The following is a 23,609-nucleotide window of genomic DNA, read 5'->3' as shown; positions in this document are numbered from 1 at the left end:
AAAGTTGCATCTGCATGTGTGGAAGAGTGAATCATGAGAAAAGAAGTGAAATATTTGTTTATATTTGGTGAAAAATCGTCCACTGCAGCAACTATGCTTTAAATGAGAAGAGTGAAAACGCGAAAAATTATCACTATGATTGTATCGTTGACAGTTGTACCGCTGGGTAGGCCCAGGTTTAGATTTGTATTTAATAATGCGGACCCATAGTCCTCGAAAAAATCATAAGACTATGGGTCCGCATTATTAAATACAAATCTAAACCTGGGCCTACCCAGTGTTATAACTGTCAACGATACAATCATACACAGCGAGCGTGTCATAATACACCTCGCTGTGTTCAGGCGCGGCAGGAATCATATGGTACTATAGTGTCTGTTCTTTGTAAGATGTGCTGAAAATCACAGATCCCATCTCTGCTCTTTTAAGGGCACCCAAAATTATAATGCAAAGTGTATCCTATGCCTGGGACCGCACCTAGCATCCTCTATCTCTTGCCCACGCAGACCAGGAAATCTAAATAGTAACGATAACCACAATGAAGAAATAAAACAATATTAAATATTCTGAAATGGAAAATATTCAAAGCAATGCTACCTCAGAAAACTCTCAAAAAAGTTATGACAGGTCACGTGATACTGCTAACCAATCTGAAAACACTTAACTCATATGCAACTGAAGTTTAAAATAAAATAAATCCCATCAAAAATTCCAATTCTAATGCCAAAAAGGAACAATCCCGAGAAAAAATATAAATAACAGGCATGAACGACGTACAGGGGAAAACCTAGACAAATTCATAGCTTTCATGGCTTCAATATATGATCTTTATGATGACTTCTGTAATGCTAAATTTGTCACTGACAAAATGACTGTAGGATTTGAAGCACTCAGGATCTACAAAAATATCAATAATGACTAATACAAACAATTTCCAAAATTATTCAAATTTTAATAGACTAAACTACACCAAGATAATTTTCTACAATTGTGATGGTTTACTAAGGCAGCATTTACAAAATACTAAATTTTTGTTTGAAAACAACCTAGATATGATGTTACTCAATGAAACATCTCAAGCCCAATAAAAAATTCAAAGTTGCAAATTATGGAGTCTATAGAAATGATAAAATGCACAAAAGTGGAGGAGGTACAGCTATCATTGTAAAAAATTCTGTCAAACATACTGAATATCTTCTGCCAAATTTTTCTACAATAGAAGCTTGTGCCTGCCTAATCTAAAGCAATAATTATACTCCATATCTAATTGTTTCAGTGCACAAACCACCTCAAAAAATTATCAATACTGCCGAAATTGACTATATCTCCAACTTGGGATACCCTATCATCATTGCAGGTGATCTAAATTGCAAACACCCAGCATGGCACTCCAGACTTACTAACAGTAATGGAGTTAGATTGTATAATTATATGCAAAACTCTCCTATCAATATTCTAGCTACCACAGAGCCAACACACATTTCGGCTAATAATAACCACATCTCTTATGTTATAGACATACTTATTACCTGCAATATCCCTCAAATTCCAGACCTTATCAATATCACAGACCTGGACTCTGATCATAATCCCATTATGTTCATTTTGAATAATATTAAGCATTATATGCCCCCACAGCCTACTCAAGTAAACTCGACTGACTTTAAATATACTAGTTTAATATCTTATACAACAATATCTCTGCTGCAGCTAAAATGACTACTCCAGACTTAAAAGAAGAAGCAACTACTAAATTTAACAATAAAATTCTGGATGCCATCAATAAAGCAACTAGAAATTCATCCAAAAAAGACTACTCCCTTCCTATCAATACTGTAGAAGAAATTAGAAACAAGAACAGATTAAGGAAGATCTGGCAGAGAACTAGAGACCAGAGAGATCATAATAATTATAAAAGATGTGACTACACAGTCAAAAAATTATGCTTTGAATTTAAAAAAGACAGCTGGAACGACTCTGTAGAAAACTTATCTCATACAGATCATTCTATCTTTGAATTTAAAAAAGACAGCTGGAACGACTCTGTAGAAAACTTATCTCATACAGATCATTCTGTTTGAAAATTAGCCAGAAAACTAAGAAATACCAACCAGAAAATTGGACCTATTGAGAACAACAACACAGTTATTTATCATCCTGTAGATATTGCCAATGAATTTGCAGATGTCTATGAAGAACAATTCAAAAATAACTTTTCGCATCCGGAAGACAACAACATTAAAGAACAAGTTCATAACTTTATTAATTCCAATAGGAGCACAGCTAATCCTCCTAACACTCCCTCTGAAGTATTCTATCTGATTAAGCATTTAAATCCTAAAAAAGCCAGCGGTTATGACAAAATTTCAAATACTGCCATACAGAATCTTCCTAAAAAAGCTATGATCTTTCTTGTCAACTTATTCAATGACAGCCTGAGGAATAATTACATCCCTAATGTCTGGAAAATTGCTACTATTATTGTCATTAAAAAACCTGGAAAGGACAAAAAATTAACCACAAGTTACACCATTTTCTCTTTTACCTACTATTTCCAAATTATTTGAAAAAATCATTCAAAAAAGATTGCAACAATATGCTCAAGATAATAGCATAATTTCTCCTTATCAGTTTGGCTTCAGGAAAAATTACTCCACCACTCACCAAGTCTCCCGCATCGTTGAAAAGATCGGTGAAGCCTTTAATAAAAAGGAAACAGTAGCTGCTCTTTTCCTCGATGTGGAAAAAGCATTTGACAAAGTTTGGCATACTGGCCTTATATTCAAACTTATTACCTACAATTTCCCTCCTGCTCTAATCATCATTATCTTCAATTATCTGCAAAACAGATACTTCCAAGTTAGAATCAACTCTGACTACTCAAACAAAAGAAAAATTAATGCTGGCGTCCCTCAGGGAGCAAATTTGGCTCCTTATCTCTACATTATTTATATAAATGATTTCCCAAATTATCCAGGTACTGAGTTAGCTCAGTATGCTGATAGTACTGCTATCTTTTCTACATCCATCAACCTTACCTATGCTCAACACAAATTGCAAAATGCTGTTAATAATATCCAAGATTGACTCCAAAAATGGAAGATTAAAATTAATTCACAGGAAAGTACTAATATCATCTTCAAACGCACTAATAGAAGACCTGTATGCGATCATCTGTACATTAATAATCAACCGGTCAATACAAATAACTCAGTCAAATATCTTGGCATTAACCTAGATTCCAAACTTAATTTTAAAATTCATCCACAAGCTACCAAAGCCAAAACTATGCAAGCTTTTATGAGTGTATATTCAATAATCAATAGACACTCGAAACTGAGCATAAATACAAAAAAAATTATCTATTTACAACTCATAAGTCCTGTAATGCTTTACGGTTCGCCAGTGGGCAGCAGCAGCACGCACGAACAGAAAGCCTCTGCAAACATTGCAAAATAAAATCATAAGAACCATGCTGGGTGCTCCGTGGTTCGTAAGAAATGAAGTCCTACATAGACATATGAAAATTAACACAACTAACGAAGAAATACTAAAGACCGTCTATAAATTCTACAATAAAATCGAAAATCATCCCTCAAATCTCGTCAAAAACATGGGCAATTACGATTACATTATAGAACAGCCGTACAAAAGACCAAGGACAATTCATCATAATGTTCGTTGGTAACATATGTATATACTCATCATCGTATTTTATTATTTTATTATTCAGTATTTACTCAAGATTTTTGCTATACTTCAATTCTTTTGAACCTTGAATGAACTTTTATTGAAGGAATTACCTTATTTATCTGCAACTGTATTGGCCGATTAGCAGCTACACCTCTATACTCAAGTTATATTTTTCTTTAATCATCATGCATCAGCATCATCATACTGATATTTTTCTAAGTTTACTGATAATGTTAGAATACAATTCTATTCATCAGATTTGTAAATAGTCTATTATTTATTTTAATATAAAGCAAAATATGTCACCTTGAGCATCTCTCGACTCTGCCAATCAACATCACGGAAATAGCACACGTGACCAGCACCTCTGACTTACGTTAGTAAATTGAAATTACATCCCTGGCATAGATGTCACTTTTGTAATCAACATCTCGAATTAACACTGTGATTCAGGAATCTATTTTACTACTTACATGCATCCTTATGAGACAAGCACCAATATATTTCTAAGGCCTTTAATGGATAATATAACAGGTCAAGTAATGTACTTTTATTAGTACAAAACTTGAAGTATAACGTTATGACCTGACCTGACCTGAAAGGTCAGATCCCACTCCAACATTCAGAATAATCAATTCGGCTTTCGTCAAGGACATTCAACAACTAATTCTCAATTTTAGCAGAAAAAAATTGCAGAAGCTTCTAATAATAAATCTTGTTTCGTTGCCTGCTTCCTGGACATCGCATTTGACAAAATTTGGCCTAATGGTTTACTCTACAAAATCATCTAAATTAAAAGCGACATTAATAAAGCATGTAGAATCATTAGGATTTTTTGGAAGCCAGAGAGATGAAAAATTAACAACCGCCTTCGCCGGGAATCGAACCACGGACCTCTGGAATACCGGCCCAACGTGCAGAACCATTACACCCGAAGAACGCTAGGAAAGTGGGAGAAATACATTATATACTCCCCTTTTTGAAAGGGTGACTAGGGTTTTAGGGGACCTAGTCGCCAAATCCTGGGTGTGGAGAATCTTCATCCACAACCCTTTTAATTTGGGTGTCACTTGTAGAGTCATTAGGTTAATTAGAAGCAGAAAAGATGCAAAAATATGCAACCGCCTTCACTTGGAATCGAACCACGGACCTCTGGAATACCGGCCCAGCGTACTACCATTACACCACGAAGGCACGCTAGGGAAGTGGGAGAAATATTTTATAAGCATTTCTGAATAAATTAATGTCCCAATATTCCGCTTTTCGTTCCCATCATTGTAATAAATTGTATTTTTATTTTTCCAAAGAGGCGATTTGCCCAGAAGGACTATTAATTTCGTTTCAGCATTCTACGTTGGCTCACTATAAATGTCGGTTCACTTTTTAAATTGTTGCCGCCGAATATTAGAGCCCCGTTGTGTTATATTTAATGAAGAGTCTGCATGAATGTTATGTACAGTGGATGGACAAAAATATGGAAACACCTTGTGAAATGCACGTTTGAAAAGAAAGATTGATTTTAATGAAATATGTAGGTGGCGCTGGCATTTTTGACTACTGACGCCACCTATACAACTTCGTAAATGTGGTAAACAGTTCAGTTGTTGTCGGAGTACAGTTATGTGAGGTTGTCATTGCATTATGTCAGAGTTAAGAGACTTCGAACGTGGGCAAAGTGTTGGAGCACGTATGGTAGGTGCTTCCGTAAGCAAGGTAGCCGAGGTGTTTAGTGTTTCAAGAGGTACTGTATCAAAGATTTATTCCGCATATTTGAAAAGCAGAAAAACATCATCTGCTAAATCACAGCGCGGACGAAAGTGTGTCCTGAGTGATCGTGACAGACGATCATTAAGGGCAATTGTGACGAAAAATAAGAAGACCACAGCTGCAAAAGTTACTGCTGAAATGAATGTTGTGTTATTAAACCCTGTGAGTACCAAAACAATTAGAAGGGAGCTTCATAAACAGGGAATTGCTGGCCGTGCTGCAATTGAGAAGCCACTCATCAGTGATGCTAATGCCCGTAACAGGAAAAGGTGGTGTTTAAGTCATAAAGCCTGGACTACAGAGCAGTGGAAGCGAGTAATATGGTCTGACGAGTCTTCTTTCACATTGTTTCCCACTTCTGGCCGAGTTTACGTCTGAAGAACGCCATCTCAAGCCTATAATACAGACTGCTTGTTGCCAAGAGTGAAACATGGCAGGGGTTCTGTTATGGTTTGGGCAGCCATATCGTGGTTCTCTGCTAGCCCCATGATAACTGTGTCAGAGCACATGACTGCCAAGACTTATGTGAACATTTTGGCCGATCAAGTTCATCCCATGGTACAAACTTTGTTCCCCGATGGTGATGGTGTCTTCCAAGATGACAAAGCCCCTGTTCACACAGCTCACATTGTCCAGGACTGGTTTTCTGAGCACGAGGATGAGTTGTCCCATCTCCCCTGGCCACCACAGTCACCAGACCTGAATATTATCGAACCTTTGTGGTCTACATTGGAACGGAAAGTGCGTTCTCGTTATCCACCGCCAACATCGTTATCTGAACTTGCCACCGTTTTGCAGGAAGAATGGTTTAATATTCCCTTGGCAAACAAACAGGAACTGTATTTATCCATTCCGAGAAGACTGCAAGCTGTTTTGGATGCCAACGGGTTTCCTACCTCATATTAAGCAAAGAAACATGTTTTTTTAAAGGTGTTTCCATATTTTTGTCCAACCCCTGTATGTTTCTCGCATTGTGATAAAACAACAATACCTAGAGTCATCAAACTTTGAATACTGAACATTTCCACCCAAATATGGGCATTTGGAAGCCGAAATTTAGAATTTGTTTAATTCTCGATTTTATATTTTGTAAAACTTTAACAAATTTTTTATTAACAAACTCCACGATTTCAAAGCGAACAACGGCAAGACTGTAAGGAAAAATCATTTTTATCTCCAGAGGGCGAGACTGTGTATTGGAAATTCTAAAGCTATGCCCCGTTTAACATTATTTTGCAATATTGCTGACGAACTGAATTTTATGGTTTAAATGCGAAGAACATGATATTTAATAAGTAAAGGTAACATACAAAATGTTAAAAAAGCGCCCCTTTGGGCGTAATGTAAAATCTGAATGCTTTCAAAATTTTTTTTATTTATATTTATTTGATTTTTTCCCTCACAATTATTATTTGAAAATAATGCTACTACTTAGTAATTTTCTTTCAAATAATAAACAAAAGCAAAAGATCAGATTTTCACTTTGAAGGCAGGCAGTTAAAAATACGACACAAATTTTGCAATCGACTTTTTTTACAACTTGCTAGAAAGAAACCTTCCTTATGGGTGATACTCGTAGGATAAAATAACACTCACTGTAAAAGTTAAATGATACTACCAGATAAAATGAATTTTAAACCATCAATTTACACTGTATTAAGACACACACTTCTTTAATAGCATATATAAGTAAAAGATATTTTTTTGCCCTTATAACAAAAAAGAGACTTTTCTTCGCGATTTTTTAACCTTTTTCCAATTTGATTCTTTATAGTGAAAGCATATAAACCGTATCCCAAATGATCTAGTTTTCGAAATATTTCTGTTAATTCCCAACAAAAAGTGAATGGTTAATTAAGTGTAATCGCCTTGAATGAGAAGAAATTAATACATTCCAATCAAACATTTTTTTAATGCAGTATTTTATCTGGTCTTTAAAAAATTCTGTATTAAAATGCTGCACAATTAGCTTTCTCTCACACAGAATTTCCCTTTGTTCGCTCTAAGCTTGATCTTTCGACCTGCGAGGAGAGGCCCACTAGCGGCCGAGCGGTAAAAGTTGCTGAACACTGGCAGTTCGGGCGAGGTTCGAATCCTCTAGCTGCATGCACGTTCTCGTGGTTTTCCGCACGTGTAATGTGTATACGAGCCAGTTTCCCTTAGAAAGACCTCCACAAAGGCATCCCTTTCCTTAGGCAGATAGCTCTAGTGTGCTTTACCGTAATCTCAATACATCAATCAAAATCAACACCCTGCGGGAAGAAAGACTTCTGTCTGTCTTAGGTTGAAGCATAAACAGAAAACTTGCTGCTTAATATGTTGTGCGACTTTTAAAAAGTTCATACATGGACGATTAAATAATTATAATTTCTGTCTAATCACTTATTTAAGTAAATTACTAATCGAACGTAATCAACTTTTAGCTAACAGTTTATAATTTAATATTTCAAAGACCTTAGCGGGGACAAAGAGCTCTTTACGTTCAAACATAAAGAAAAGGTTTGCTTGTTACGACATGAACCTTTAAAAAGTCTAAACGTAATTTAGTTCTTAATTCTACAAACTGGAAAGGAACTAGATCGAAAGAAAACGCAGCCGATTTTTGTTTTATTCAGGGAGAATTGTTTATTTTTATTGCTTACAAATCTTGAGATATATCATATAAAGTCAAATAATTTCTTACATGGCTTTACCGCTTCTATCATGTTTAGCAACATTCAGTCATATAATCTTAAAAGTCTTCAATTCTGCCAGTTCCTTAATACAATTCATTTCAAATTGTATTTAGCTCACCAGAGGCAAAGCGGAAAAATAGGTGAAAACAGGTAGTTCGAACAGGGTTCATATCCTAGCTGCATCGCAGTTTCGTCGTTTTCTTCACATTTTTGGCTTGGTTTATTTGATTACGGCATAGCACACTACCTCAGTAAGGGCAGTGATACTTTCCTGGAGAAATGTCTAAGGAAAACTGACTCATACCCACGTTATGTATGGGGGAAAAGACGATAACGCCGATGCAGCCAGCCCGTTCGCCCAAAATTGAGTCCAGGTCAAACTACCAGCGTTCAGCGACTTTACTGCTGTACTGCTATGACCCGTTTTTCTCAACTATAAAGTGGCCGGGAGCCAGGAAAGGGGTATTGTCGTGACTTGCGATGTGGCGAATTTTGGTACTTAGTTATTACTTTTGTAACAGACAGCGCCACCACTTTTTCAAGTCATTTCATCACACAGTTGCCATTCGCCAATGTAACAGCCAATTAAAAAATATTCAGAACTACCTTTCAAATTTGCATAATAAGATTTATTCTTATTAAATATTAATATATATATATATATATATATATTGTCTGTTTTGCAAAATATTTATTTCTTGTGCTGTGTTTTATATTACGGATAAGAAAATTTTCAGTGTACGAAAATACAAGTGTGAATTTTTTTTATTAAATTAGCTGGTTTAAGTATTTCACTGAATTATTTGGTATTAATATAACTGAAAGTGAGCTCCTAAATGTGATGGATATAGATAATATCAAGAACTTTACGCATATAGTGAATGAAACACACCCAATTTTGTACTGCTATATTTACTTGTCAAAATCTATTTCAAACGATTTGTTGTAAGCACAGCATTAAAAAGTCTGATATGTAGACCACGACTTCCCTTGCGCGGAATATTAAATTATACGCACATTTTTTTTCTGCATTTCATTGAAACTTATTTCCTCTCTCATTAGAGATAGTTTTCTCTTTCAATTAATTCAATTCTCACTTTGCGACAAGACAAAAATACATAAGACCTCAAAATAGCTTTATTAAAAATTGCAAAATATAGAGACTTGAAACACCAAATACAATTAAAACAATTAAAAAAAAACAATTTTTACAATTAAAATTATTGTTTCTACGCAAAAACAAGTAGTTATGCCAGCGACAAGAAGGCAGATTTTTCGGTGCACAAAACTTTTACTTTGGGTCCCACTTGGCAAAAAGACACTAAAAGTGCAGAAACTGAATTCACTATTTCGCTAAGTTTCAAATGCAAACAAATATGGCAGCTATAGTAAAAAAAAATTAGGCTTAGCCGCACTTAAAAAACTTTTAAATAGCTAATAATTCTACAACTATTGCATGCAGATTAACTAAAGGCATAAGAACTTTAACTGGGAGATAAGAACAACATAATTCAATCATTTTTAAAGCAAAACATGCACAATTTACCAATATATAAAAATTAATTTTAAAAAAAACTGAGCTCACGCAGCTGAGTTACAAAGTGGGTATATTTGCTTATTTATACACTTTTGGTGCAGCCGAATCCAACCAAAAAGGTAGGTGCACAACTACATGTTATATCATATACAAAATTTCAACGTTTTGAGTCTACTCGTTTTTGATTTATGCGAGCTACATACTTACATACGTACATCTAGACATCACAAAAAAATCTGTCCTGAATCCATTTTAAATCCTTTTTGCAAACCGTTTTGGGAAAAAGAGTCCTTTATTCTGTTCTTACCTACAGATGTCATGCAAAAACATCGTTCATTGTATCTGATAGCAGTTAATATATGGGTATTTTCATTGAAATATGATACCCGAAAATTTTCATGGCTGCGACACTTCTTACAAAAGTACAACTTACTTCGTTTGATTTACTTACAACTTACTTCGTTCACTGTCTGTCTCATTATTTACAACTTACTTCGTACAAGGAAGTAAAAAAGTGAGTTCTCAAATATCAGTAAATAATTAATTTTATTCCTTTTGTTCTTTCATATTATAATAGTTTATCATTTATCAGTACAAAAACTGAGGTAATTAAAAAATTAACTTTTTAGATATTTTTAGTATTTTTTCATTAACGTTATAAGGTATTTTCTCCCTCCTTTCTGCATGCCTTCGTGGTGTAACCGTAGCACACTCGGCGCGTATTCGAGAGGTGCAGGTTCAAGTTCCGGCGACTCCTTTGCACATTTTTCACAGCTCCTTTAAAATAACCTAATGACTCTACAGTGGCGCTCGAACTAAAATGTTGTGAACGATGATTCTTCACAACCAGGATTTAACGATCGGGTTTCCTAATTTCCATTTGCCCTTTAAAAGGGATAATGTATTTTCTCTCTCCTTCCAGTATGCCTTTGTGGTGTGACGGTTAGCACACTAGGCGCGTATTCGAGAGGTTCAGGTTCGAGTCCTGGCAAAAGGCATTGCTCATTTTCAAAAATACCTCTCGGCGTATTATAAAAAAATAACCTAATAGATTCTAAAACGTAATTAATGAAAATCATTTCAACCCAAAATAGGATTTGCGTTAGTGAATTTTAGTTAAGAATAGTGGCTCCCCAACTATTCTGAATATTATTGGAATAATTTAAAGATTAAATCCGATAGTATCTTAAGATGGTTTTGCAATCAGAAAACAAACTCATATTGATTCATCCTTATTTTCTTTACAAATGCCGAATATCTGTTTGCAAGTCTAATCTGTTTTCAAATCAAATGCCGAATATCTGTTTTCTATTTGAACTTGATCAAATAGTGTGTTAGTGTTTAATTCAAAAGATAATATTATGCATTGATTAACATTTCCTCTAACTTCTTTTTAACTAAGGTTGCCTATGAGCAACCCCTTTAATTCTGACTCGCAGCTTTTATTTTTAGGTCAGGATATGAATGTAATGTTAAGGCCAGGATATGAACGTCGGAAGGTTAAGGATATGAACCTTTAAACAATAGGATTTCTTTTGAAGCACAGCGGCATGACAATGATCAATAATCTTAGCATCACTAAGAATAATTTTCTGGGTTCTCATACTGAAATTTTCCCAGAGTATTAAAAGTTGTAAATGAAAACGTAAGCATATTATAAAGGAAAATGTAGCCGAAAAATGCTGTGACTGCTATTTAACTCTAAAGAGGGGTTATCAAAGAGAAAATGAGAATTAATATTGATTAAAATTGCATTTTAGGTAATTATTACTGATTATAATAGACTGCAATGTTTGAATATGAATTCTTTGAATATTTTTTTAAAAAATTATGATTGCGAAAATAGTAAAATAGTTTCTTGGATTGATTCCTTTCTCACAGAAGCCAGATGAATTCTGTTTTACTTAATGAAAACTAAAATTTATTTGCATATTAATCTGTCCTCTGTGAGCACTTTATTTCAGTGATCTCTATTAATCTGCCATTTGTTTTTCTTAATTTAAATGCTTCAAGAATAATTAGAAAAGGACCTAATTCTCTTCTTGCCTTTAAATTCTTCATTTGTAAAACTGCATTTTCAGCTATAATCATGTGAAATAATTCTCTAAATATAATTCAGTGCAGAAAAAATAAGATATATAAACAGCTTGCAAATGGGATCACCACTTAGATTCTGTTTTAGAAATATGATGAAGCTTACGAAAAATCTAGGAAGCGAAGTAATTCCGTACAATATTTTATAATTTTTTATCAATGATCAACCTGTAAATATAATTTATCGACATGCAAATATAATTTAATAATTTAATGTGTACGTATATGTTACCGTGAAACACCGAAATTGGAGAATATCGACTTTCACCGGAGAATGACAACATTTACCACATACATCGGTGAAAGATCGAATATTGCATTACATTCTTGTACATTCGGACCCTCACCGGTGTTATGTCGACAATCACAGATATGCTCTGGTGTAGGTCGAAAAGAGAGTTCATAAGAAGTCATAATAGTTTAAGTTGTTGCAATAAATAAGATTTGAGTCACATAATTTAGTAAGCTTTTTATTACTATTATTTTATTTTCTCATTTAGAACGCACTGTATAATTAAGTAAGTTTTTAACTTCTATTATTTTCCTTTCTCATTTTCAATGTACTGTGTGTTTTAAGTTCTTATTTTAAGTCTCAAGTGCTTTTTTTCGTGACTGAATTACGGAGAAGAAATATATTCTTATATGTTCAACATTCACCGGTGAAAGTCGACATTCTCCAGATTTCGGTATTTCACCATAACATATGTTCTACATGTAAATATTATAATATATATATGCATGTATATGTGAGGAGAAGGTTCATTAGCGTCTGAGTGGTAAAGCCGCTAAACAGTGATAATTCGTTCCGGAGTTCGCATTCCAGTGAACGGAATGGCTGTATGGGCGTTTACGCTCCCCGGGGAAAGCGATTAGAAATACGATTTGTATGCGATTGAAATGCGATATTAATGTGCAAAATTGATATAATTTTGAATATTTGTTTCACCTGTTCATTCGTGCTTTCCCAGTGCTCGGGTACCTTGGCAAGGTCGGGGGGCTCCCTCTCCAAGGAGGGTCGAAAGCCTGAGCAAAAGTGCCTACTACTTACTGACTTGGTGTGAACCCCAGGGTACCAGGTCGGTCTACAGACCCTGTGCATCTTATTTAGTTAAGCGTTGAATAACTCTACCTACATCAAAATGAGTTCTAAAGACATTCTCAAAGAAGGACAGGCATATATTGCCACCTTAGAGACAATATTGACAAATAAAGCTTCTGGCATAAACAAGGCAGTAGCCGCTGATATTCGACATCAATTTCAATTGATGTTCAACCTTCTAACTGAACAGTGTGTCGAGATGGCACACATGGAAGGACAAATTCATCAAACGCCAAACATTAAAGACTCTTATGCGGACGTACTTAAACGTCCAGCTCGTGACCGATCCAAAACATGGAGAAAACCAGATAAACAACATGTCACTATTTTATACCCCACAAATGAAGGGGATAAACCAGACAACATCAGAAAGAAGCTCTTAAAAACTATTGATCCCACAAAGCTCCACATTGGAGTGAAAAGACTTAAAAATGAGGCAAAAGGTGGTCTCTTAATAGAGACCAATAAAGCGGAAGACATAGAGACGCTAGAAAATGAAATAAATACTGTACCAGAACTTAAAAAGGACCTACAAATTGTTCGTCCTACACGTAGGCTTCCTAAAATTATAATATATGATATTCCAAGGGACTTGACTAAGGAAGAACTTAAGGAAGCCATTTTAGCCCAAAACGAAGGCATCGATGGTGATGGCCTACAGGTTAAATTTCCTATCAAGCATAAGAACGGAAATCATTGGGTTTGTGAAACCTCACCGGAGGTTTTCAAACACTTACTAAGTTACGCAAACTGTGCGTTAATTGGGAACGTTTCAATTTAAGAGAATACATCAGACCAACGCAGTGTTTTAAATGCTGCCAATACCGACATATTTCTAAACAATGCCAAACAGAAGAGGCATGTGGACATTGTGGAGAAGTGGGACATTCCCACAAAAATTGTGACAATAACTACCAAAGATGTATTCATTGTGCAGAAAGAAATGCGAATAGTGATAAGCACCTTGACGAGCAGCACTCAAGTTTCTCAAAAGACTGTCCTAGCAGACAGCTAGAAATTGAAGATCTTCGAAGAAAAATCAATTATGGCTAGAGAACTTATTCAAAATATAAAAGCGTTGCAAATTAATTTAGCGAGATCACATGTCGCAACAGCACAACTAAAGACTTGTATCTTTGAATACGACTTGATTTTTATTCAAGAACCATACTGTATCAATGACAAGCCGTCTGGCTTTCCGACTCAAACATTTTTTCTCCAAATGACCACCCCAAAACAGCCACAGTGGTGGTTAACCCACGACTTACGGTTCTGAATACTTACGCTTCTTCTACTTTAAATGTTATTACATTAAAGATTGAACATAGGACAATAACCATTTTTAACTGTTATACTCAACCTATAACGGACTTAACAGATTTAACTACTCTGTTAAACTTAGCTGAACGTTACTTTGACGATCAACATGATCTTCTTCTCCTTGGCGACTTAAACGCGAAAAGTGTGCTCTGGGGCTCCCCCTTCAAGGATCCCAGAAAACGCACACTTAGAGAATTCTTAACAATGCATAGACTGGCTGTTGAAAACGATCCGGATGGTCCCCCTACCTACAACTGCACAAGGGGAAAGAGCTGGATTGATATTACAGCTTCCAGATCAATCTCTTCCACGTCTTTCATTCATAATTGGAAAGTTATGGACTGTATCACTTTAAGTGATCATTGTTATATCTCTTTTGAAATTACGTATCAACATTCTAGCTCAACTCAAAGAGTCAAATATAAACTTACACAAATGGATTGGCTCTTACTGAAGGCAAAAATTGGTCACTTTTTTGGTTCAATGGAATCTTACTTGCCTAAAGATACAGTTGATCTTAATCAACTTATAATTAAGTGGACTCAGAAAATACAGGAATACTGTGACTTGGCAACCCACACCAAGGGAAAATATGTTAAAACTCAACACAAAGGTGTCCCTTGGTGGACCCCGGAACTCTCAATATTACGAAAAAGAATCCTCGCTTTGAGAAAGCGTTATCACAAATGTATTCATGATGACGAACTAAGTGCACACTATAAGCAAGTCTATGAAAAAGACCTTGCTCTCTATAAAAGAAAGCTTATGCAAGCCAAAAGAACAACCTGGAAAAGATATCTGGAGCGTCTAAGTCCTAGTTCACCCTTCGGGGTACACTATGACATTGCTAAGGGGACTATGCAATCCCCTCTACAATTAAAAGCGTTACTCAAACCAGATAAAACCAAGACTTCCACAATAGAAGAAACTATACGTTTCCTAATGGATTACCACTTTCCTAAAGATATAATCAGCGAAGACACGGAGTTTCATACGACAATTCGTAACAACTTAAGGAATCCATATAATTCAATAAATGATGTTCCGTTTACGATTCCAGAAGTGGAAAATGCTATCAAATCCCTCAATCCAGGCAAAGCACCTGGAATGGACAATATATCTAAAGAAATTATAGCTGAAGTTTTCTATGCTAACCCACAATTACAAGTAGCGTTACTTAATGAACTCTTCCGTCGAGGAATATTTCCTAACTGCTGGAAGACAGCGAAATTAGTATTATTCTCAAAAGAAGGAAAAAATGGTGAGCTTCCTGATGCTTACCGCCCTATTTGCTTGCTTAACGCATGGAGTAAAGTCTATGATAAATTAATCACTAACAGATTGACTTATTTCTTAGTATCGAATTCCAAATTAAGTGAACAACAATATGGCTTCACGGCGGGAAAATGCTCAGCAGATGCCATCAAGGACAACATAGTCTCACAAATAGAAGCAAACCGACGTAATAATAATTACACCAATGTTATCTCTTTGGATATCAAGAGTGCATTCAACAATATTTGGTGGCCGTTCCTACTACAGGAACTCCGCAATCTGGGATGTCCTCTAAATATTTATAAAGTTATTGAAAGTTTATTGGATAATAGACATATAATCTATGAAATAAATAATGTTCAATACTCCATAAAACAAGAAAAAGGATGTGTACAAGGATCCAACTCTGGACCACTATTCTGGAATATAGTAATGAATATAGCTTTAAAACTCGAATTTGAAGATGGAATCCACATCCAAGCTTATGCGGACGACGTTTCACTCCTAGTAACAGGATCTATGCATATGCAAATTCAAACCAAGGCAAAGTTGGCGCTTCAAAAACTATCAGAATGGGCACTCAAGTGCAAACTTCAATTCTCTCCCGAAAAGTCAAAGTCTATGTTTATAGCAATCAAAAAGCGTGGTGCAGCCTATTCAGCACCGACAATAAAGATGAACGATCATACCATTAAGCAACAAAAATCCATTCAATATCTTGGAATAGTCATAGATGAATGCCTTACCTGGCTACCTCATCTAGATTATATTAAATCTAAAGTTTGTAAAATAATGAACAATCTTAGATTACTTGGGATGCCCAAACCAGTTCTGAAAGAACTTTATAAACGTGCAATAGAGCGTACCATAGTATACACATGTCCTGCCTGGTGGTACCCACCTACGGTAAAAATGCGAAACAAAACAAACTCTATACAACGCATAGCACTTCTTGCAATGACCAAAAGCTATAAGACTGCCCCTACTGCAGCTCTTCAAGTGATTGCTGGAATTATGCCGCTTGATCTTAAATTGGACATGGAAAGCATCATCCAACGTACCAAACGAGGATGGACTGACTTTAAATATGAGGACTTAGAACTTTCACGGGATCAGATTGAATTCCCAGTACCTAAATGGCATTCTCATCCAGCTCATATTCAAGTCTTCGGATGGGACAACAAGCCTCCAATCAATAAAGGTTTAGAAATTTATACGGACGGTTCAAAAAGTGAAGACGGCACTGGAGCTGGCTTCTGTTCCTTCATGAATGGAGTTTGTAACGATCAATTTATGTTTAAACTGGATAAGACTAGTACAGTATATCAAGCTGAAACTTTAGCATTAAAGTCGGCATTACTATGGTTAAAATCACACCCCAGTCCTGCGCATATATATTCGGATAGCCAGGCTGTTTTAAAGTCTATCCATAAATACAATATCTATAATCAGAACATTATCGCCATAAAGAAATTACTGGCTTTTACAAAAGCAAAGCTTCATTGGATAAGAGGACACCAAGGCACTGCCGGCAATGAAAAAGCCGACGAGCTAGCCAAACAAGGGATTTACTCGAACACGTACCTAGACTGCAAGATCCCTATGAGTAATAGCATCAGGACGACAAAGATGAAAGCTCTCGATCTATGGCAAAGACAATGGAACGATGAAGAAACAGGACGACAAACGTTCACACTTCTACCGAATGTTTCGGAGAAACGGCATTTCAGTGATTTTTTTTAAATCAAGTTATCACTAATCACGGAGCCTTTCCGATTTATATTAACAGATTCAAACTAAAGGAATCTACATGCAAGTGTCAATGTGGTAGTGAATCCGCAGATGCACTTCATATGATTATAGACTGTTCCAGTGTATCAACAAAACGTAGAGAAATTTTCAAACAAAATATAACTTTAGAAACTCTAAAACAACTAATTAAGAACGACAAGGGACGATCTTTGTTATCAAGTTTTATGGAATACATATACCATAATGAATCAGATCTGTACTTATAAATTGATTGTATTATATAATATTATTGTACTTATATTGGAATACTCATATCACAATGAATTAGATCTGTACTTGTAAATTCAATCGTATCATGTAATATCTTTGTACTTTTATTTGCCATGTTATTAATCATTTAATTATTGTAATACTTAATATTGATTCTTTACTTTGTTCTTCCTATCATTCTATGTTGCATTGTATAACTCAATTTATGTTCAAAAAATAATTTGTTTTGTAAATATAAAAACATGCTATGTAATGTATTTTTTCAATAAAGACGTTGGCGAGGCCAACACATCTCCTAGTCAGAAGACCTCAAAATTCTAACTAGGTCTTTCAAAAATTCTAATTGGCATTATTTGATCTTTGAGCTCTTGCTCCAAAATTGAAAATTTCCTTAGCCTATTGGCTCTGGTGATACTTCTGCTTAAGAAGTGCGGACCAGACAATCCATTTTCATGTTGTATGGGCGTTTACGTGGTTTTCCCCATGTATAACGCATATACGATCCAGTTTTGCTTAGAAAGTCCTCTACAGAGGCATCCTTACCCTTAGGCAGATAGCCGTCGAGTGCTTTGCTATATTTAAATAAACCACAACAAACCATATAAGTAATTTAAAAATCGCTTTATTTTATATATGCTTATAAAATGTATATATATGTGTGTGTGTATGCGTAATTAAAAATTTTCTAATTGCTTCAGAACCTAACATTTATATTGATATTATATACATATACATACATTAATGAACATTGTATATTTAAGATTTTTTTCTTTGATATTTTATACCTGGTAGAGACATTAGGTATTTTTTTCCGGAATCAGGCAAAATGAAAATTAACAGAGCCTTCGCCGGGAATCGAACCACGGACCTCTGACAATACCGGCTCAGCGTGCAGAACCACTACACCATGAAGGGATGCTAGGAAGGCACGAGAAATACCTTACATACTCCCCTTTTGAAAGGGCGACTGAGGTTTTTAGGGGACCCAATCGCCAAATCCTGGGCGCAGAGAATCCTCATGAAACACCCTTTTAGTTCGGGCGCCACTTTAGAGACATTAGGTATTTTTTTCTGGAAGCAGGCAAGATGAAAAATTAACAACGCCTTTGCTGGGAATCGAACCACGGACCTCTGACAATACCGGCTCAGCATGCAGAACCACTATACCACGAAGGGATGCTAGGAAGGCGGGAGAAATACCTTATAACCTTGTTCTTTATTTTGTTGCATTTATTTATGCCTATATACATACATATAAAAAAAAACATAATAATAGGCTAAAAATTAAAAGCAAAATTTTTAAACCCGTCCTGCACTATAGATATGTGTGTATTGGACGGCAGAATTTAGGGAAGTTGAAATTTTTGGAATTTGGGAAAGCACCGAGTGTCAAAATTAAGGGATGAGAAGTATTTATGATTTAGGGAAAGCACTGGGATCCAAAGTTTAGGCATGGTTAAAATTTAGAACTTACAAAAGCGCTTTGCAGCAGAATTTAGGACCTGTAGAGGCGATACCAGGCGGTTTCAAGCGCCAGCCCTAGATAAAGTCTTAAGTATATATGTGGGAGTTTATTTATTCAGGACTCATATTAGTTTGAAGCATGTGCAAGAAATAAACGTAGGTATAGTAAAAAACTAAACTATTACAATTCAGGCTTAATTCAGAACGCTATAGGAGCAAGACAAAATTTAGCGAAACCACTTGGGTTTCGTTGCCAATCTTGTGATACATAGACAATAACGTATAACACACGCTATTAAGTTAGGCTAAAATTATCATTACTGATTCTAAGGCATTTTAAATTAATGTAGCAGACTGCGCTGCTCCCTGACCTTCTAATTTGACCCAGTTTATTAATTTTCGCAGACTGTTATTATTACAGAAATTTTATAAAAACTAAGCTTGAACTTTCGATTATGTCGAAAAGAGTTTCCAATTCTGGAGTTACAAAAGGGATCTACAAAGCGAAACCATGTTTAGAAGTCCATTAAACAAAATGTGGAATTGCTGCAAAAAATGCATACAGGCATATTCGTCTTAAAATTATGTGAGGAGTATGGCATTGGAAAGTCCACTGTATATGACACAAGAAAAAAGAAAAAGGAACTTTTTGAATTTTTTGTGGGAGCATCTTAAACAACTTGCATTGAACGAAATGTTTAATAAAGTAAACAAATATTAAGCTTTCTTTTGTAAATTTTGATACCCTTTAGATCATAATTGTTCTTTATTTCATAAATTACAATTTCATAATTTTAATTGTATAATTTCTGCATGCCATCTTACCAGATTTAAATTGATGATCTATTATTAGGGGGACCAAAAAGTAATGTCGTTTCTACGCATGTCGACAACAACGATAGACAACAACATGCTAAGGGCAGAAGTGGACGCAAATCAATGTCAAACAATCGAGGAACTGTCAAACACTCTTAACCAACCTTGGTCGACCAAAAACATTTAAAGCAGAATGGAAAAATAAGCAAAGCAGGTGTTTGAGTCCCCCATAATCTGTCCGAAGAGAACAAGGCCAACCTATCCATCACACGCAATGTATTGCTTCAACGGCACCATACAGAACCATTTTTTGATCGCTTGATTAGTGGAGACAGAAAAATAAGTCCTATATGATAATCCAAAACTCAAAAGGCAGTTTTAATAGGGGTTACAAAGGGTTTACATCCCGAAAAGGCACTTCTGGGTATTTGGTGGAGTATTCGTGGAATTGTTCATTTTGAATTGCTGAAATCTGGAAAAACTGTTAATGTAGACCTTTATTCTGAACAATTGGATCTAGTGAACCAATCTTTAATTGGAAAATATCCGGCGATTGTCAACGGAAAAGGCGTCATTCTGCAACACGACTGTGCAAGACGAACACTGGAAAAACATAATGAATTGGGGTGGGAGGTACTGCCTCACCCACCATATTCGCCCGATATCGCACCCTCGGATTTCCATTTATTCCAATCCCTACAACATTTTCTTAGTAACAAAAAATTTCAAAATTTTGATGATGTCCAAAATGCCATCTTGAGATATTTTACTCAAAAACCAATTGATTTTTATTGATCTGGGATTGAAATCTGCATACTAGATGGCAAAAGGTTGCTGATAACGAGGGTGATTATATTATTGCTTAAAAATAAAAACTTGTTACAAATTTATTTGTTTGAATTTAATGTAAGAAAGCAACATTACTTTACAGCCCCCCACAGGATTTGGAAATATCCCAAATCCGGAATCGGCTAGTGCGGATTTCAAACTTTGTACTGTATTTATTAATACTATATGAAGAGATACTTTTTTAAATTATAAAAAATATTGCTTAAATTTTTAATGCATTTTATTCTCACTTTTTTGAAGTGTTTGTAAGAGTAAATTTTTAATTTTGCAATGTTATTGTCTGTTATTTTACTTCAATATTTATAATTAAATTTTATATACAACAAAATTTATTTTGTAGATTTCAAAATTGTGCATCATATACATATTTAATACTTCTAAATATGTCAAACAATACATAAAAAGTATTATAAATTAAACATGCTTATCTTCTACTACAGAAATGTTTAACAGCAACAAAATTTAATTATAAGATTTTTCTTTTCTTTCATGTTTGCAGCAAATGCAAGAAATAAAAATAATTCTGAAGATGTTTTTTATGTTGAAAGGTATCTAGTGGCATTAACTGCATAAGATACTTTTAAGCAAGTTGTAGCTTATATTTAAAAGAGTCGCTGATATTATCATCCAAGCCTCATATTTTCAAACTACAGTAAATTTTTTTATAAACATGAGGTTTAGAATAATCACTTTCCTAAAAATCAAATAATGACACAAACATCAAGTTCTTAGGAGCCTGAATTAATCAGAATCACAGAAATTCAGTGGTTATGTAGAAATTATCCACAGCAGGACAACTCAGAAAGTTCTGGGGACAAGTAAAACATGCACCAAAAATTTTGGAATCATTTGCCATGATCTTTATTAAATAAATTTAAGATGATTTCTGAAAATAAAAATTCAACTTTTTTTAAAATTAAATACTGGAAAGCACTTTCCTGTTTTCTCACATGTGCTTAAAATTCTAATTTAGAATGCAGTTGTCAAGAACTGAATTTATTGCCTATGAAAAAATATTTCATTTTCAGATTAGATATAAAAGAATTTTTTTACCTCAGTAGTACATAGAGACTTCAAACTGCAAAATGTCCTGCAAAAAAGAAATAAAAATGCATTTCAATAGTCAGTACATAACAGAATATGCTATACAATATTTACATATAAGTTGCTTCAAAGGACTAAACTGGGAAGTAAATTTCTTCTGAAATTTAAGATGAATATGAAGAAGGTATACAATAAATAATTATGAAACTAAATTGAAGACCTTTAACTAAGAATTTAAACATGCTGCTAATTAATGTATACAGAATCATAGCCTTTAGTGCAGTAATAAGGAATAGCAAATGTAATAAACAGTAACTCTTTAATCAACACTAAGAAAACTGCTGAAACTGAACATAAAACACTAAGTTAATAATTTCAGAAACAGTTACAAAAAAATAATTGTTTAAAATCTTTACATATAACAACATAACACTGTTGGGCATAATAACAATTCAGCCTTTTAGGGCATAGTACATGCAGCAGAAAAGGTTTGAGATGGCACACAATTTGCTCTCAGTTCAGTTTTATATCCCTTTGGCCAGTGAAGGCAAACTCATTAGTCAACAGAGTCAATTATCAACAGTTCAGCACTGTATTTATTAATACTTGTATTCTCTTTTCAAGTATCTTCTTCCATTCATTCTCTACATATGTCCAAACCATCTTATACCTTTCTCAACACTACATCTTTTTTCGCTCCACAACACTCCCTAAAATTAACTCAATATTTCAGTTTTTAAGTCTTAGTTAAACTATATATATATGTCGAATAAAACTTGATATTATACTTAATAACGATACTATTTTATTGATAAAAGAGAATTGCAATATATTGAAAAACTTGAATCGCAATAATGACTAACAAAACACTAATGTAAACAATGGCCTTGCATCTTCTTGAAAAGTTTGCATTTTGTATGTTGTTTTTCGTTTTAAGCCTTATTACAAGTTTTCATGAATAAGATGACTTCTCTATTTACTCTTGACAAAAAGTTCATGCTTGAAAATTATTGATCGTATGAATATGTAGACTCGAATAAGAAAAACATCAAACGTTAGTTTTTTAAGCTGATTACATGAGTCGGGAATAATATTATTCCACATGTTTTCCTTCTCCAGATTACTTGTGCTGTGAACTAAGCACACATTTATTTTTCTCCAATGTTTCTACATCAGCACTTAAAATGTTCAAATTTCAAGTTTCATAATTTTTTTTTTTTTTTTTAAATTCAGCAATTGATTTCAGAGTTGCCAATGTGAATATTAAACAGAGAAATGCAATTCCGTTGCACTAGTATTAAGAGGTTTTTTAACAAAGGCTAATGTTGCTTTGCTGATTCAGAATTCCTGAAACCTGCTGAGAAAAACTTCTGTCATAAAACTGTTGTTTTGAAATGGCAAATGTCAATATTAGATCTATTTTCTTGAGAATGTTTCAACAGGCTTGGAAAGTGAACCAAAGTTTCTGTTTCAAAAATCTTGAGCAGAAAGAGATAATTTGCTTTCAAATGAAATAACTTCTTCCAACATCAGAAAAATTGTGTTTCCTCTTCCCTATAGGAGGTTCGAATCCCGCGAACGGGCTGGCTGCATGGGCGTTTTCGTGGTTTTCCCCATGTGTAACGTGTTAAAAATGAGCCAGTTTCCCTTAGAAAGTCCTCCACGAAGGCATCCCTCCTCTTAGGCAGATAGCCCTCGAGGCTTTGCCATAATCACACACACACACACACACACACCTCTTCCCTATAGTTTTTTGATTAAGCTGATTTAGATGAGATGTAACGTCTACCATAAAATAAAATTTTTGGATCTACTGATCATTCATTAGTTCTGGATTATAAACACTCATTTCAAGGAGTAATGCTTTAACTTCTGTTAATAAGGATGCAAAACATTTCAAAACATTTCCTCTTGATAACCAACGCACTTTATTATTCAGCAGAAGATCTGAGTA

General features: G+C 34.7%; 1 protein-coding gene and 2 long non-coding RNA genes across 16 annotated transcripts in view; 1 reads left to right on the top strand and 2 right to left on the bottom strand.

The window, feature by feature from the left end:
• The window catches only part of LOC146995015 (uncharacterized), a 217,788-nt gene that overhangs the window by 148,449 nt on the left and 45,730 nt on the right, over window positions 1-23,609 (bottom strand). The window lies entirely within an intron of this gene.
• Window positions 1-23,609, bottom strand: part of LOC146995017 (uncharacterized) — a 184,858-nt gene that overhangs the window by 148,449 nt on the left and 12,800 nt on the right. For 10 of the 12 annotated variants that reach the window (XR_015043463.1, XR_015043462.1, XM_085825235.1 and 7 more), the window contains one exon: window positions 21,665-21,701. The exons of the other annotated variants lie outside the window; for them this stretch is intronic. Coding sequence is in view for 3 of the 10 variants with exons in the window: in XM_085825235.1 (XP_085681361.1) it covers window positions 21,665-21,701 (37 nt within the window). In the remaining 7 variants the exon portion in view is untranslated. The remainder of the gene's footprint in view (window positions 1-21,664; window positions 21,702-23,609) is intronic. 12 annotated transcript variants of the gene reach the window in all.
• Window positions 1-23,609, top strand: part of LOC146995018 (uncharacterized) — a 96,395-nt gene that overhangs the window by 71,083 nt on the left and 1,703 nt on the right. The window contains exon 4 of one of the 3 annotated variants that reach the window (XR_015043475.1): window positions 19,800-21,285. The exons of the other annotated variants lie outside the window; for them this stretch is intronic. This is a non-coding gene — a long non-coding RNA (uncharacterized LOC146995018). Of the gene's footprint in view, window positions 1-19,799; window positions 21,286-23,609 lie in introns of those variants that run through there. 3 annotated transcript variants of the gene reach the window in all.

This window comes from Stegodyphus dumicola, chromosome 10 (assembly GCF_044657685.1).
Source record: "Stegodyphus dumicola isolate Sdum_Otavi_A_Nest chromosome 10, ASM4465768v1".
NCBI classification, from domain to species: domain Eukaryota; kingdom Metazoa; phylum Arthropoda; class Arachnida; order Araneae; family Eresidae; genus Stegodyphus; species Stegodyphus dumicola.
This window is presented reverse-complemented; position numbering and strand designations above follow the sequence as displayed.